Genomic DNA, 13,543 nt, shown 5'->3' with positions numbered 1-13,543 from the left:
TTAATAAGCTTTGTTGGTGGATCTAAAGTATTTTAAATTATATAGAGATTTTTTGTTTCAGAAACTGAAACAATTTAGTAAACTGTGAGGACACCTCATAGTAGTTTGCCACTTCCTCACATTAACCCCAAGGCCCCACTGTCCATTCAGCCAACAGAGGACAGAGAGATGCAGTACAGCAGGTCAGACACACACAATCCCACAAGGGTAGAGCACTATTATTTAAAAAACATACCCTTTCTCCATTAAATAATGCAAAATTAGAATGAGGAGATTTTTCCGACGAGCTTCTGTTCGCATCTCCTCCTGTGAATTAAGACAGAACTCTAGATCAAATGTAATATTCTCTTTATTGCTGTTAGCAACATCTAAACGTAGCCTCTGGAAACAAACAAATTAACGCAACAGCATGTAAGAACTGTAAAACAACTCACTGTTAATAAACACAAGGAAAGTGGTTTTCAATCTAATTTTTCTTACACATTATCAGGGCTACTGGATGGGTAGAAACCTTTTCCTAGAGAAGAGAAAATTATTTTAGGGTTGAACAAGTAACTTACTTCCCTTACTATGGCTATGGCTCACAACATGTTCAGACTGCTGTGAATTTCAGGGCAGGACTCTTGCAGACCTGAATGCTTCAGGGACTGTGCAAGGAAACCTTGTGCTCCATCCTGGCTGCGTCCTTCCCTTGCAACCTGAAACCTGTTCTCTGAGTGCCTGGAGAAGGGGGCTGGTGAACAGGTCTGGGATCTGCATGACTCTACTACAAGGACCAGCTGTAACACTTGCTGACACCTCCCATTTCATAGCCCTTGATGTATAAACACAACAAATGAAACACGGTCACTGGAAAAATTAGTATATTGGGATAACATGAAACTTGCACGATTTTCACACGGGACTGACCAAAATCAGGACTCAACATGAAGAAATTCAATAGAGAGTCAGTCCCATGGATGTCTTGGCACAGACTGGAGAACCCAAAGTCATTCGCAAATGCTTCAGCAATAAAAATAAGGCAGCATAAAACATCCTTTTCTTCACCCAGTGAAGCTTCAGCGGAGAGAGTATCAGATGCCATTTCAGGGAGAGGAAAAGGCACAGTGGAAACAGAATCATGGAGGATGGTGGAATTAAGCCTTACTCTGATGAAACATGCCACATATGCTCAGTGTCTGTAGAGAACTTCTGAGATTCTTCGGTTATAACAGAAGGTGCTACAACGAAAGCTCTAGAAATCAGCACATTGCCTTTGGTCTGCTTCACTGGGACTTGAAACTGTGACCACAGGGGAAGTAGGTATGGCCAAACACACATTTAGGTAAATTAATGACTTCCCTTCTCTTTTAGGTTGGGAGGCATTGGGAGTTGGACTCGATGATCCTCATGTGTCCCCTCCAACTTGAGGTATTGTGTCCTTCCTCTGATTTGGTGATTACTTGTGAGGACCCAGTGTGAACAGGAAGGAGTGGCACTTAATGGACGGGGAAAGAGCAATGATCTCTGTTGATTGCACAGCAGACACACATCCCTGATCACATTGCACAGTAAAGCTACATGGGCTCCTGCTTCCGGCCCCCGTTTCCCTCTCTTCTACCCCAAATGAGCAGCATCCCCATCCACCCGCAAGGAAAAGCCCAGCCCAAGTGTCACCCACTGCCTGCAGTGACAAATGAGATTTCTGTCCTCTTCCCACTGCAGACAGAGCCCCAGCACCTGTACCAAGGACTTGGGCTGCTCTCTGCCCGTGCCTGGCACACAAAGATGCCAACAAACTACTACTGACCAAGGCTGATGTTTTTAAATCCCTCAAGATAACCCCCCCAAAAGAAATATTTATACATAACGACCATTACTTTATTCTTTCTGGTCTCTTGGAAGAGAGAGAAACCATAGCAGACTTCTGATAGTAGAGAATCACTTATTACAAAAATCAAAGGTGTTTTTTGGGTGGTGCAAAACCAATTTACCCCTTTATACGCCACTCCTTTGCAAGGTTAGACCTCCCTCTGCTCTGCACACAGCACTGGGTATCACATGGCATTCCACTGCTAATTTCAACACTTGAAATAGCATCATCAGCTTCTGTTTTATTTTAAAATAAAATCTGACAGCCTGTAAAATGTACTGGATAGAACTGGGAAAAAGTATCGCAGTCCAGCAGATATTTCCTGGGACGTTTGCTTCAGTCGTGGGGCCATCTAGTGTCACGACTAAGGAAGAGCTGGGGTTTGCTCTTAACGTTTCCTGCAGAGTCAGAGTGAATTGGCATTTCACACATTGCAAATAAGATTTTTAAAATGTTCATTCTGGTTTTCTAGAATGAAGGCTAAAACTGGCTGGGGAAAAGGGAAAAAAAAAAAACCCCTTTCTACCTTTGATATCCTCTTGAGAACGTGTTTCCAAAAGAAGTTACAATACCACTTCAGTGGTGGTACAAAGATAATTTTTCTGAATCATTCTGGGGAGAAAGGAGTGCTGTGTAAATGTTTTGTAGATTGGTAACTCTTGTATGAAGCAGAATGTTCCTGGGAGGTGCTGCAACAAGAAATGAAGCAATTCTGAGAATTGCCATGAGCAAACAGAGAACACAAACACGCTGAGATGAAAGAGTCTTTTCCTTCTAAATCTTTTGATAGTGATGCTTGGAAAACATTTTGAATTGTTGCCTTTTTACCATTTCTCCTGGATGACCTGAAATTCCGAAACACATCTGGAGATGCAAGAAGGAAGCTGGAGTCATCACTTGCTGAGAATCCCACCTGTACATCCTTTAAAATGCAACTGCTCCTGAAGATTTATGCTGCGAAAGATTAACTGTTGTGTTTCCTAATGTATCAAAGGGCAAGGTTACAGCTACCTCTGAATATTTAAAATACAGTATGCAAACACCTGGCCACCACAGAAGACAAACACATCAAGTGTTTCATGGAATAAACGTGGATATTCTGACAAGAGAGGAATTACCTCTGCCTGATGGACTGACAGGGTGCATGATCCATGGTTGGAACTTCCCTTGAAAAGAATTTGTGTTCTGGCATGTCATCTGCTGCTGTTCATCCCCTTTTGTTACTTCTTTAAAAAGCACTTTAAATTCTAGTATAAATAGTGATTGGCAGCATCTCAAATAATTTAAGTACAGGCTTGCTTTGGGGGTAGGATAGCATTGTGTCTATGTGTGAGCCACCTACTTCAACCTTGACACAGCAATGTTCCTCTGGCTGTGCTGACCAAACAGAAGGAAAAATGAACCTTTACATCCTAAAAGAGCCCCATCTAAAAATGAGAAGAGAGCTTAGACTGAGAGGTTAATTCTGTCTTTAACCTTTTTTAAGAAGAGCGCAAACAGCAATGGCTGATTTTGAGAATCAGATGTGTCCAAAGAAAATTAACTAAGCTGTTAATCAGTTAATCAACTGACAATGACTTGTATTAGGTTGGACTGAAAAACAGAACCGAGGTATCTCTTGTAACTCAGTTCTGTGAGAGCTCTATAAACCAAAGAAAAACCAAGGACCTTTCAACATGCACCTGCTGCCAAGTCACTAATCAGGTGAACCAGTGGCATACGGATTATTGCCTGACCAGCCCCACCAATCCCTTTCCTGCATTTCACCATTATTTTAGCACATTATTATTTCACCATTATTTTAGCATGCACCCTTTCCAGAAGGCAGATGAGCCTCTGTGTCAGTGCCAACAGAAGCTTTATCTGTCCCCTTAAAAGAGCTCTGTGCCTGCCCTGGTCTGCTGTCCTGAGCCCCAGTTTGTCCTCTAGGACTGACCCACTGCACTTATGTCCAAAAAAACCTCCCTGCCACAATCCAGGCAGACACTAACACTGCCCAAGGCTTCTATTGTGCCTAGGGAGGAAATGGCAAATCTTACACAGCATGAAAAAACAGGAGTACTTACAAGTGCAAAGTTACTTAAAATTCAGTTTAGCTTTACAGTGATCTAGCCTTCCTGTTTAATTAGTATTTAGAATTGCATGTTGCTTATAGCCACTGGTATTTCAATAGATGTTTAAATGTTTAAAGTTTAATAAGCTTCCATTCTTAAAAGAAAAGAAAAACATATGTAATTAAATTTTCAATTACTATAGGGGGTTTTGGTGTCCATGAAATTAATAAAACCTTAAGGCACTTAAATGTGATCTTGTTTTAAAAACTAAATAGTCGAGCACTTAACTAATTAGCTTCAACACTTATAGTGTTATTTTCTTTATTTCTAGCTTAACAAAAGAGTGGCACACATTCCTTTTTTTGAGTGATTTTGAATTAAACTCTAATAGAGTTGTGCATCTTAGGTGCAATTGTTTGTTTAGTAATTTCCACACCTTTCACTAAAATGCATTTACATTCAAGTAAATGAATGAACCAAGTCTCTTGTGCAATTTCCTGAAACTAATGGGCCTACTAAAAGATTAATTTAACTCTAACATTTCATTATCATTTGACCCTATATATTCTGCATGAATTTTGCATGTTTGTTGGGATGAAAAATAAAGAGCTACAAGAGTAAGTTATCATCTGGGGAGCCTGGGAATAAAAACTGCTCTGCTTTAGTGCATGCACTCTAAGGGCAAACAACTGGGGCAGTCAGGATGTGTTCAGAAAGACTCTGATTAGGAACTCAGACAAGAGGCAGCCAGGTGGCTGTGCAACCACATAGGGAAAGCACTACCTGTAATGCACCCTTCCCTTTTGTCTTTGGGATCCCAGGATGCTGACAAACATGGAGTTCCTCAAAATCAAGCACCATGGCCTGATGGGCTCCCCTAGTTTTCCTCCTCCCTCCCTCCCTCCCTCCCCCCACCACCCTGTATTCCCACAGCTTTGCATTCCCCGTAGCCCTTTGGATATCTGCACCCTTGACAGGCTTTTCAGAATGCTGAACGTTCAGTTCTTGTTTGGCTTGCTGACCGCACTTTCTGAGAAACACAAGCAGAAAATGGAACTGGTGAGTTTTAAACAATGTATAACTTGGCTGCCATTGAATACAATTTCCCAGGACAAAGAAAGGGCGCTTTGCCCTCCTCTCTCCTCCAAATAATATGAGGCTGCTGCAAACAATAGAGTTGCCAAAGTTTTTCAAGGATTACAATGAGCTTTCATAATTAAAGACATACACTGAGCTCACCATAGAACTTATGACTGGGAACAAGAAGGAAAAAATCCACTTGGCAGCTTCAGGTGGCTCTTCATGTCACTAATCAAAAAAAGGGGCTCCAAACTTCTGCTCTTCTGAGAAACACAAACTATTCCCTCATCTCTGTACCCAAAATATTGACTGTTACCTTCAAAAGGCTATGGAGAAGCCAGTTTAGCAAGAGCAAATCAAACCAAATCCTGTGGCACAGCTAACAGAGCTCTTGAGCTCCAGTTCTCAATCCCACAAATGTTTCTGCATTTAGTATCCAGCACCATCTTTGGGACAAAGGCCATGCAAATCCCCACTGGTGAAGTTAAAAATCAGGTCCCCTTTTCTCCTCTCCTCCTGCATGTTGATGCTGTTTCAATACCAACACCTTCAGGCTCCATTTGCAGTGGTTCAGATCTGAATTCACTTCAGGGCTCAGAAGGAGACCATGCTAGAGGATCCCTTTCCTAGGTAAACATATCTATCCTATTAACACTTCCTGAGGAGAGAAAATTGAGGGGCAGGCACCAATCTCTTCTCTCTGGTGACCAGTGACATGACCCAAGGGAATTTCACAGAACTGGGTCAGGGGAGTTTTAGGCTGGATATCAAGAAAAGGTTTTTCCCCCAGAGGGTGGTCAGGCACTCAGCAGGCTCCCCGAGGAGTAGTGCAAGGCTGCCAGAGCTCCAGGAGTGTTTTGACAATGCTCTCAAGAACATGGTGTGAGTTTTGGGCTGTGCTGTGCAAGGCCAAGAGGAAGAACGTGATGATCCTTGTGGGTACCTTCCAGCCCAGAACATTCTATGATTCTACAAGAAGTTGATGTAACATCTAAAGCTCAGTCTCAGGACTCCTCCCAAAACACCTCTTTTGTGAAAAATCCTGTACTTCTCATTCTTAAGTAGTAAGAGGGACTGGTGTATGCATGCACAGCATCCAACAGCTGTATGGGAAAGGCTTTTAGCAGTCTCTCTCCCTCTGGTGTAATTTAACCAGCAGATGGAAGCAAAAGAACAGGTTATGAAATTCAGCAAAAATCTTGCTATCTTGCTGTTTCTGGGCTTTCTAGAGCAAGAAGCATAGAATCATTGAATTACAAGATGGTTTGGATTGGAAGGGATCTGAAGACCATCCAATTCCAAACCCTGCCATGGCCAGGGGCACATTCCGTTATCCCAGCTTGCTCCAAGCCCCGTCCAACCCGACCTGGGGATGAGGCAATACAGCCGTGACTTCTTTTTTCCTCGTTTCTTTTTGAAATAAAATAACGAGTGGAGGAAGGGTATGGACTGTCTCCTTTGGCCGTGCCTATTGCTCCAGAACCATGTAGAGAGGGGCTGTGAGGGATCCACACCAACCCCGGCCCCTCGGGCCCAACCCCATCCCCGCCGCCATGACAACACCAACCCCCCGCGCATGCGCAGAGCGCCCGCTCCCCGTTGACAAGGCAACCGCGACGCGCAACCGCGCACCCCGTCCGTTCTCACCGCTTCCCTCGCCTGGTGGGTGGTTTTCAGCGCCTGGCAGGCGAGCTCCATGGCGGCAAGGGGTGCCGCCGGGAATGTTACCGGGAACGCCGCCGAGAATAGCGCACCGAGCGCCCGGACCCGCACCCCGCCGACCCCCGAGGGGGACAGGCGCGCCCCGCCTCCCCAGCGCAGCCAATCGAAACGTCGGAAGGTGAAAGATTGACTGAAAACCTGCCCAATCACGAGTAGAGGAGCGTGAGTGGAAGGCGGCGCTGGCCAATGGGGGCCGGCCTTCCCTGTGTGGTGCAGGGCGGTTAGGCGGGGGCTGCGGCTGAGGAGACGGAGCCCTAAACAATCCGAAACTACCCAGAACAAGCCGAACCAACATAAATGAAGCCAAATCAACCCAAAATATGCCAATCCAAGCCAAACCAACCCCAAACAAGCCAAACCAACCCAAACCATGCCGGTCCAACCAAAGCCCACCCCAAACAAGCCAAATGAAGCCAAAGCAATGAGCACAGCCCATCTCACTCCATTGTTGGACATATCCAGCTCGCCCACACAGCTGAGGTGTGCCTGAGAAGCAGCAGAGTGCAGTTTGCCGTTCACATCAAGGGACATTAAAATGGAGATCACCGCTGTGAGGGAGCACAGGGCTGTGAGAAATGCTCTCCTTAGAGCACAGCTTGGCTCTCTGGTTGCTGCAGCCTCCTGGGGTTCAGGGTGTGAATTATTCAAGAGGTGAATTGTGCCTGTTGGATGTGGTCCAGCTTCAGTCCAGCTGGAGGAGAACTCATGATCAGGCGAGATAAAACCTAAAGCTCAGTCTCAGGAAATCTACCAAAACTCCTCTTGCATGAGGAATCCTATGCTTTTCTCACACAGTGGGAAGATGAATTGATGGACATATGCACAGCTTTGTGGAAAGGGCTTTTGTTATCCCTGTTCCCAAATCCGACAGCTGCTCAGTTCTTGGACAGGGTAATGACCAGGTTCTCACACCATGGAACACAGCCTGGTCTAATGGAAGGTGCCCCTGACCACAACAGGGAGATGAAACTGGATGAGTTTTAAGGTCCCTTCCAACCCAAAACATTCTGGGACTCTATATTACACTTGCTTGTCATCGCAGGCCTCCAGCTGAGTAATAATTAGCATTGACTCCGTGATTCTCAGAAGGCTGAGCAATCATTTTATTATACTATACTTATTAAGAAACCCATTCCCCTTATAGACAGTCATGATATAGGTGGGCCCAACGGGTCCTTCAGTCAAAACACCATCACCATTGGCCATCAAGAAATCACCCTTTGGTAAACAAATCTCCATAACACATTCCACATGTTCACAACAGCGTGTGGAGCAAGTGAAGATAAGAATTGTCTATAATTCTTGTCTCTGATCTTCTCACAGCCTTTCCCAGCACAAGGCCTGGGAAAGTTGTGTATTGCTTTCTGTGGTCAGAGAGCTGCTGCCACACTTACTTAGCATCAAATCCTCAAAAATATGTTTTTTTCCAGACATCCAGATCTTCCAAAAATACTCCTCAGTATAACTGTCAATACTCCATTATGGCTTTGTCCTTTTGGTGTCACTCTGTTCCCACTCTGGAATGTTTCCCCAGCCCTTTTCTAAAACATTCCCAATCTGGTACATACACAGGCTGCAGTGTATGTTCACAGCTCAGTAGCTGTGCTGTAAATGTATATACATTCATCCTGTCAAGGATGCATATTAATACACTTTTAAAATTACATTTGTCCCATAAGTTTTTTCAAAGTGGATCAGATTAATGTTTTACTAACTAACTTAGGACCCCCTCCTATTAGAATGTATGCTTAGTTTTGTGCCCTTAATGTGGTAGTAGAGTGGTAATGCATTTGTTTTTCCATTGCCATGGACTTCTTTTTTTATGGCTCTGAAAGAGAAATTCCTGCAATTGAAGTCAGAATTCAAACCATCCCAGGTTCGTCACTGTTGGGAGAATAGCCTGGGTTCAGGGCTGTGCTTGACTGGAGGGTTCTCCACCATTACTGCTAAAGGAGTAATGCTACCTTAATATGTGGTTTCCTATAGTTTTGATGGATAAAGAGAACTCTTCAAATCCTTTGAACAAAAGTTGAGGGTAGTTTTCAGAAAAACTGTCCATAGACGCAAATGCTCACCAACAGTCAGGGAGGCTGTGTTTAAGACTGAAATCCAGGCCTATGTCAATAGACATAATTTAATAAAAATAATAATGATCAAGTAAGCAACTTCAAAACAAAATTAAAACATTTTGCTGTTAGTCCTATTACCAAAATATAGGTGTATTACTGTGGTATGTTAGGCAAAATTATTATTTCATTATCAAAACTGATTAGAATATATACATAAATATATGAATATATTATGTTTCTAATTTTCTAAACTCTAATATATCTATTGTCAATGAAGTTATATATAACTATATTCATCATGTCCCTTTGTTGCCTTTTTCCCAAACTGGAAATGAAACTTGGGATCATTTTAGTAAGGAGGTAGGTAATATAAAAAAGGATCTTTAATGAAGGCCTCAGGGGCAGTTATGGAAAGATGTCCACAAAAGCCCACTCCCCCCCAGGGGTGAGTGCATTTTTATAGGTTTTAGGAAATTAGCATAATTGATAAAAGCACCAGTTAGGAGGACAAGTGGTGATGCAGCTCCCCCCCAGGCCAAGCCCCTTCTCTGCAGTCCCCCCTTCAGCACTGGCTGTACTTTGCCCATGAAAATGTGTCTTGAAGGCTGTTCTCAGCCTTGGCTCCCAGGAAAAACCAAGATAGCAGCGAGCCTTGTGTCTCCCGGGGCTTGGAGCTCTGGAATTTATTTTGTCTTTCTGCTTAGGGAAAGGCCATGAAACCTACTGGGAAAACTAGCTACTAGTAGAATAAATGACAGCATTACAAATAGGTGTGTGAAGAATGCAGAGAACATGTAAAAGAAAAAAAGGCAAAAGCCAAACAGCATCACCTTGACAGAAGATTATGTCCCATCCAAACTGTTTTGTCAAACAGCTGCATAGAAAATGCAGATACACTGCAGACACATAAATTATTTCTTTCCAATAAGCAGACTCAGAGAACCACAGGATAGTTGGGGTTGGAAGGGACTTTGAAGACCGTTCAGTTCCAATGCCCTGCCTTGGACAGGGACACCTTCCACTAGCCCAGGTTACTCCAAGCCCTGTCCAACCTGAGTATCCAACTTAGAGTATTTTGTCTTATAGCCAGAGCACACATATTTTTTGTTAGCAGCATGATTAAGGGTGTTTTTCAGGCTCTCTGCTTTGACAGCTCTAGACCTCACACAAGAGGGTTGTAGGCACTGACCACCACTTAAATATTTTTTGCCATTCACTTATAATGTTACCTTAAAAAGTACATGACTGTGGGATACAAGAGATGATGGTGAAGCTTAAGGTTGACCTCATAAAATTCCTTCCTTTAAGCACAGTACACACAAAACAAATCTACTTTCCACCCAGTCGCCCCAGCCCTGCCTGCAGTTCACACTCTGTAGTTTATTAGCAGCTGGTTAAGCAACACAGGAGGGGTTTGATGAGGTATAATGCTGATAAAAGCAATTGTTGCAGTCGTGCGAGCAGCTGTAGAGTGATTTTGTTTGTTGTTTTGGGCTTTTTTTTTTATTTTGGTTCTTTTTTTTTTTAACGGCAGTGTTTGTGGCAGGCTGGGAGGGTTTATTTGGACGTTCAGATATCTTTCTGTAGTTAACGCAGCTGCGGGAACAAGCAGTGCTTATATAGACATACTGTGCATAGCACTAGAATACTAGAAAAGGTTGAAACCAGGTGGGGCTTTTTTCCCCTAATAAGCCTCAGTTTAGGGGGTAGGTTGCTTAGCACCTATAGGCTCGTTCCTTACCCTAATTAGAGCCTACTGGGGAAGACAAAAACCCCAGTGACTAATTCAGTGATGTTTCTGGGAGATAGTATGCACTAGCTGCCTGGAGGAAGGTCTCCTCCTGCAATGGCTGATGCTGGGCCAAGTTTAAACATTAATGCAGAAAATGCCCAAGAGAAGAGCCTGGGAACTGATTCAGGAGCTGCAGCAGTAGGTTTACTGAGAAGGAGGAGAAGAAGAAAGCGGCATTGGAGATGGAGGTCCAAGAAGATGCAGGTCCCAAAAGAATTTCTTACACTTGAGTTAGGTTTCTTAAAAGTTTGGTGGCAAGAGCAATATTGGGAATGTTGAATTTTAGCAAAGATGACTTGGTAGCTGTGGAGTGTAAGCCTGAAGGTGATGTGTTTGTGAGAAGTTATGATAAAACAGCAGGATTTTGAAGAACTAGAAAAAATTTGAGGAGAACCAAAAGTCCTTTTTTTTTTTCTTTTTTTTTTTTTTTTCTTTTTTTTTTACAGATAGGGCCCCAGAGATGTGTAGTAGAAAGGCTGTGAGGGAAAGGTGGAGGAAAACAAGATAGGATGGAGGAACACTTCAGTAAAATATTATGGAAAGCTACTATATAAACTCTTGTTATCATATGCATGTGAGATAGATAAAAATTTTACCCCCACAAATACTGGGGATAAGATGATTGTAATTGTTGAAAGATGTGGTTATGAAGTGAGAAGTGAGTGTACACTAGAAAAGAACTGCCTGGCTCTGATGTGAGCTTCAACACTGATGTCCTTCCCGGTGTGTTTGAAGGAAGGAACAATTGAGGTTTTGTTAAAAGAACAAAAGAAGGCTTTGGTCTGGTCATGCTTTAATGATCTAAGGGAGTCTAACCTACAGCTTGCCCCTTTAGTCTGGTATTGAATTGGAGGGGAAAATAAGCATTTGATGGACTTAGGATTTGAACTCATGCAGTGGTGTGGCAGATGGCATGTTTTATTAGCCTGTTGATTCTGGTTTTGACTAACAGAAGGGGTTTGAAATTAATGAAGTCCTTATGTTTAAGTCTTCAGGGAAAGGGGTGTCATAGAACCAAGCACAAAAGCTATTAGTGCAGAGGACTAGGTATCTGTGCCTGTAGTGGAAAACTTCAGCACATTTAAGGGTTTATCTTGGAGTAAATAGTACATAAAAAGGAAAGCGTGTCTCAACAAGCTGTTGCAAAATCACAACAAATTATGTTAGTTATTGAGTTCCTTGGTGTCCAGGTCTTACAGCAGCATTAAGTGCTCATAGGTAGTGTGTATGGCACAGGGATCAGTATCCTGTAGAAAAGGTCAGCTGTTTGTTCCCAAAATTGCCTGCCAGCACCGCTCCTCGCAGAGCCTGCTCCTGACATGGCATGTCCCTTGGCCTGTAAGTTACTGTTGTAGTTGCTGCTCTGGATGTGTCAGTCGTGCAAAACTAGCTGCCTTTTGGTTAATACAAGCAAATATGTTTTGCATTTCAGGCCTCTTTTTCTTTTCCAGTGTCTATCTTCTTGTTTGGGTTGTGCTGGCTGCTTGCCTGTTTGTTGGCTGAGTCTTTCCTGTTTTTTATTGCAATAAATCGGTTGTTTGGTTTTACAGCCAAGATGCTGATGAAACTGAATATTGTGAGTAGGTAATTATTGTGACTAGGTAATGATCTCTGGCTGCTTTTGAAAACAATATTCTCGGCTGCACCTCGATGTTTATTTTTCTGTAAATATCTCAACATTTACATTCCTTACAGCAGGAAACCCATTATCCAGTTTTTGAAGCTTACTGCTGGTGACATTTTCCCTTCATTTTTTATTACTAAAACGTGCTGCATCATCATTATAACACAAATTATGAGTGCTCTTGATTGGGTGGATAAACTGGGCTGTAAAATCACAAGCTTTATATTTAATCCACTTCAATTGCAAACTGGAATATGTTCTATTTATTTTATTCTATGATTTGCTGGTTTGGTTGGTTTTTCTTTTTTATTTTTGTTTAGTTGGTTTTTAATAGAACAACTTAGTTAAAGAGTGGAGTTTTAATTCTGCAGGGGAAGAAACATGGCAGTGGTGCCCAGCGACTGAATGAAGAGCAATGGCCACAACTGAAATACAGGAAATTTCACTTCAGCATGAAGAAGAACTTTATGTTGAAGGTGGCATAGCTCTGGTAAAGGGGCTCCGGTGAGGTCAGGAAGTGTCCCTCTGTGAGACATTTCACACCCACCTGGATTTCCTATGCTACCTGCTCTGTGTGACTCTGCCTTGTCAGGGGTGTGGTCTAGGTGATCTCCAGAGATCATCTTTATTTTGTGATTCTGTGATCCTTCCAGGGTTCCAAAGCCACTTGAATTCTTCACACCCTGGAGCTGCTGCAGGAGCACCGTGTAATTGGGGCCGGTACCTACCGGCCTGTGTGTATGCAGCTGGACTAGTTTTCCCTCTCAGTTCCCAGTCTGTACCACCGCAGTTTTCCCTCAGGGTTCCCAATGTGTCGGTACCCCTCTAGCCCAGTTTCCCCTCAGGGTTCCCAATGTGTCGGTACCCCTCTAGCCCAGTTTCCCCTCAGGGTTCCCAATGTGTCGGTACCCCTCTAGCCCAGTTTTCCCCTCAGGGTTCCCCGTGTGTCAGTATCACTGTAGCCCAGTTTCCCCTGAGGTAGGGCTCTCGGTGTGTCAGTACCCCTCTAGCCCAGTTTCCCCTGAGGGTTCCCGGTGTGTCAGTACCCCTCTAGCCCAGTTTCCCCTGAGGGTTCCCGGTGTGTCAGTATCACTGTAGCCCGGTTTCCCCGCAGGGTTCTCGGTGTGTCAGTATCACTGTAGCCCACTTTACCCCCACGGTTCCCGGTGTGTATCACTCTAGCCCAGTTTCCCCCCAGGGATCCTGTTGTGTCAGTATCACTGTAGCCCAGTTTCCCCTGAGGGTTCCCGGTGTGTCAGTATCACTGTAGCCCAGTTTCCCCAGAGGGTTCCTGCTGTGTCTGTACCCCTCCAGCCCAGTTTCCCCTCAGGTTCCCCCGCCCCTCCCTGC

At 43.7% G+C, this 13,543-nt stretch overlaps 1 protein-coding gene across 5 annotated transcripts in view; it reads right to left on the bottom strand.

The window, feature by feature from the left end:
• KATNAL2 (katanin catalytic subunit A1 like 2) overlaps positions 1-6,767 on the bottom strand; it is a 29,398-nt gene extending 22,631 nt beyond the window's left edge. For all 5 annotated transcript variants that reach the window (XR_009115889.1, XM_058043376.1, XM_058043378.1 and 2 more), the window contains exons 1-2: positions 6,634-6,767; positions 236-306 (exon numbers count right to left, since the gene is read on the bottom strand). Coding sequence is in view for 4 of the 5 variants with exons in the window: in XM_058043376.1 (XP_057899359.1) it covers positions 236-306; positions 6,634-6,684 (122 nt within the window). In the remaining variant the exon portion in view is untranslated. The remainder of the gene's footprint in view (positions 1-235; positions 307-6,633) is intronic.
• Positions 6,768-13,543: the final 6,776 nt, after the last annotated feature.

The sequence above is a fragment of the Melospiza georgiana genome, chromosome Z, assembly GCF_028018845.1.
Source record: "Melospiza georgiana isolate bMelGeo1 chromosome Z, bMelGeo1.pri, whole genome shotgun sequence".
Classification (NCBI taxonomy): Eukaryota; Metazoa; Chordata; class Aves; order Passeriformes; family Passerellidae; genus Melospiza; species Melospiza georgiana.
This window is presented reverse-complemented; position numbering and strand designations above follow the sequence as displayed.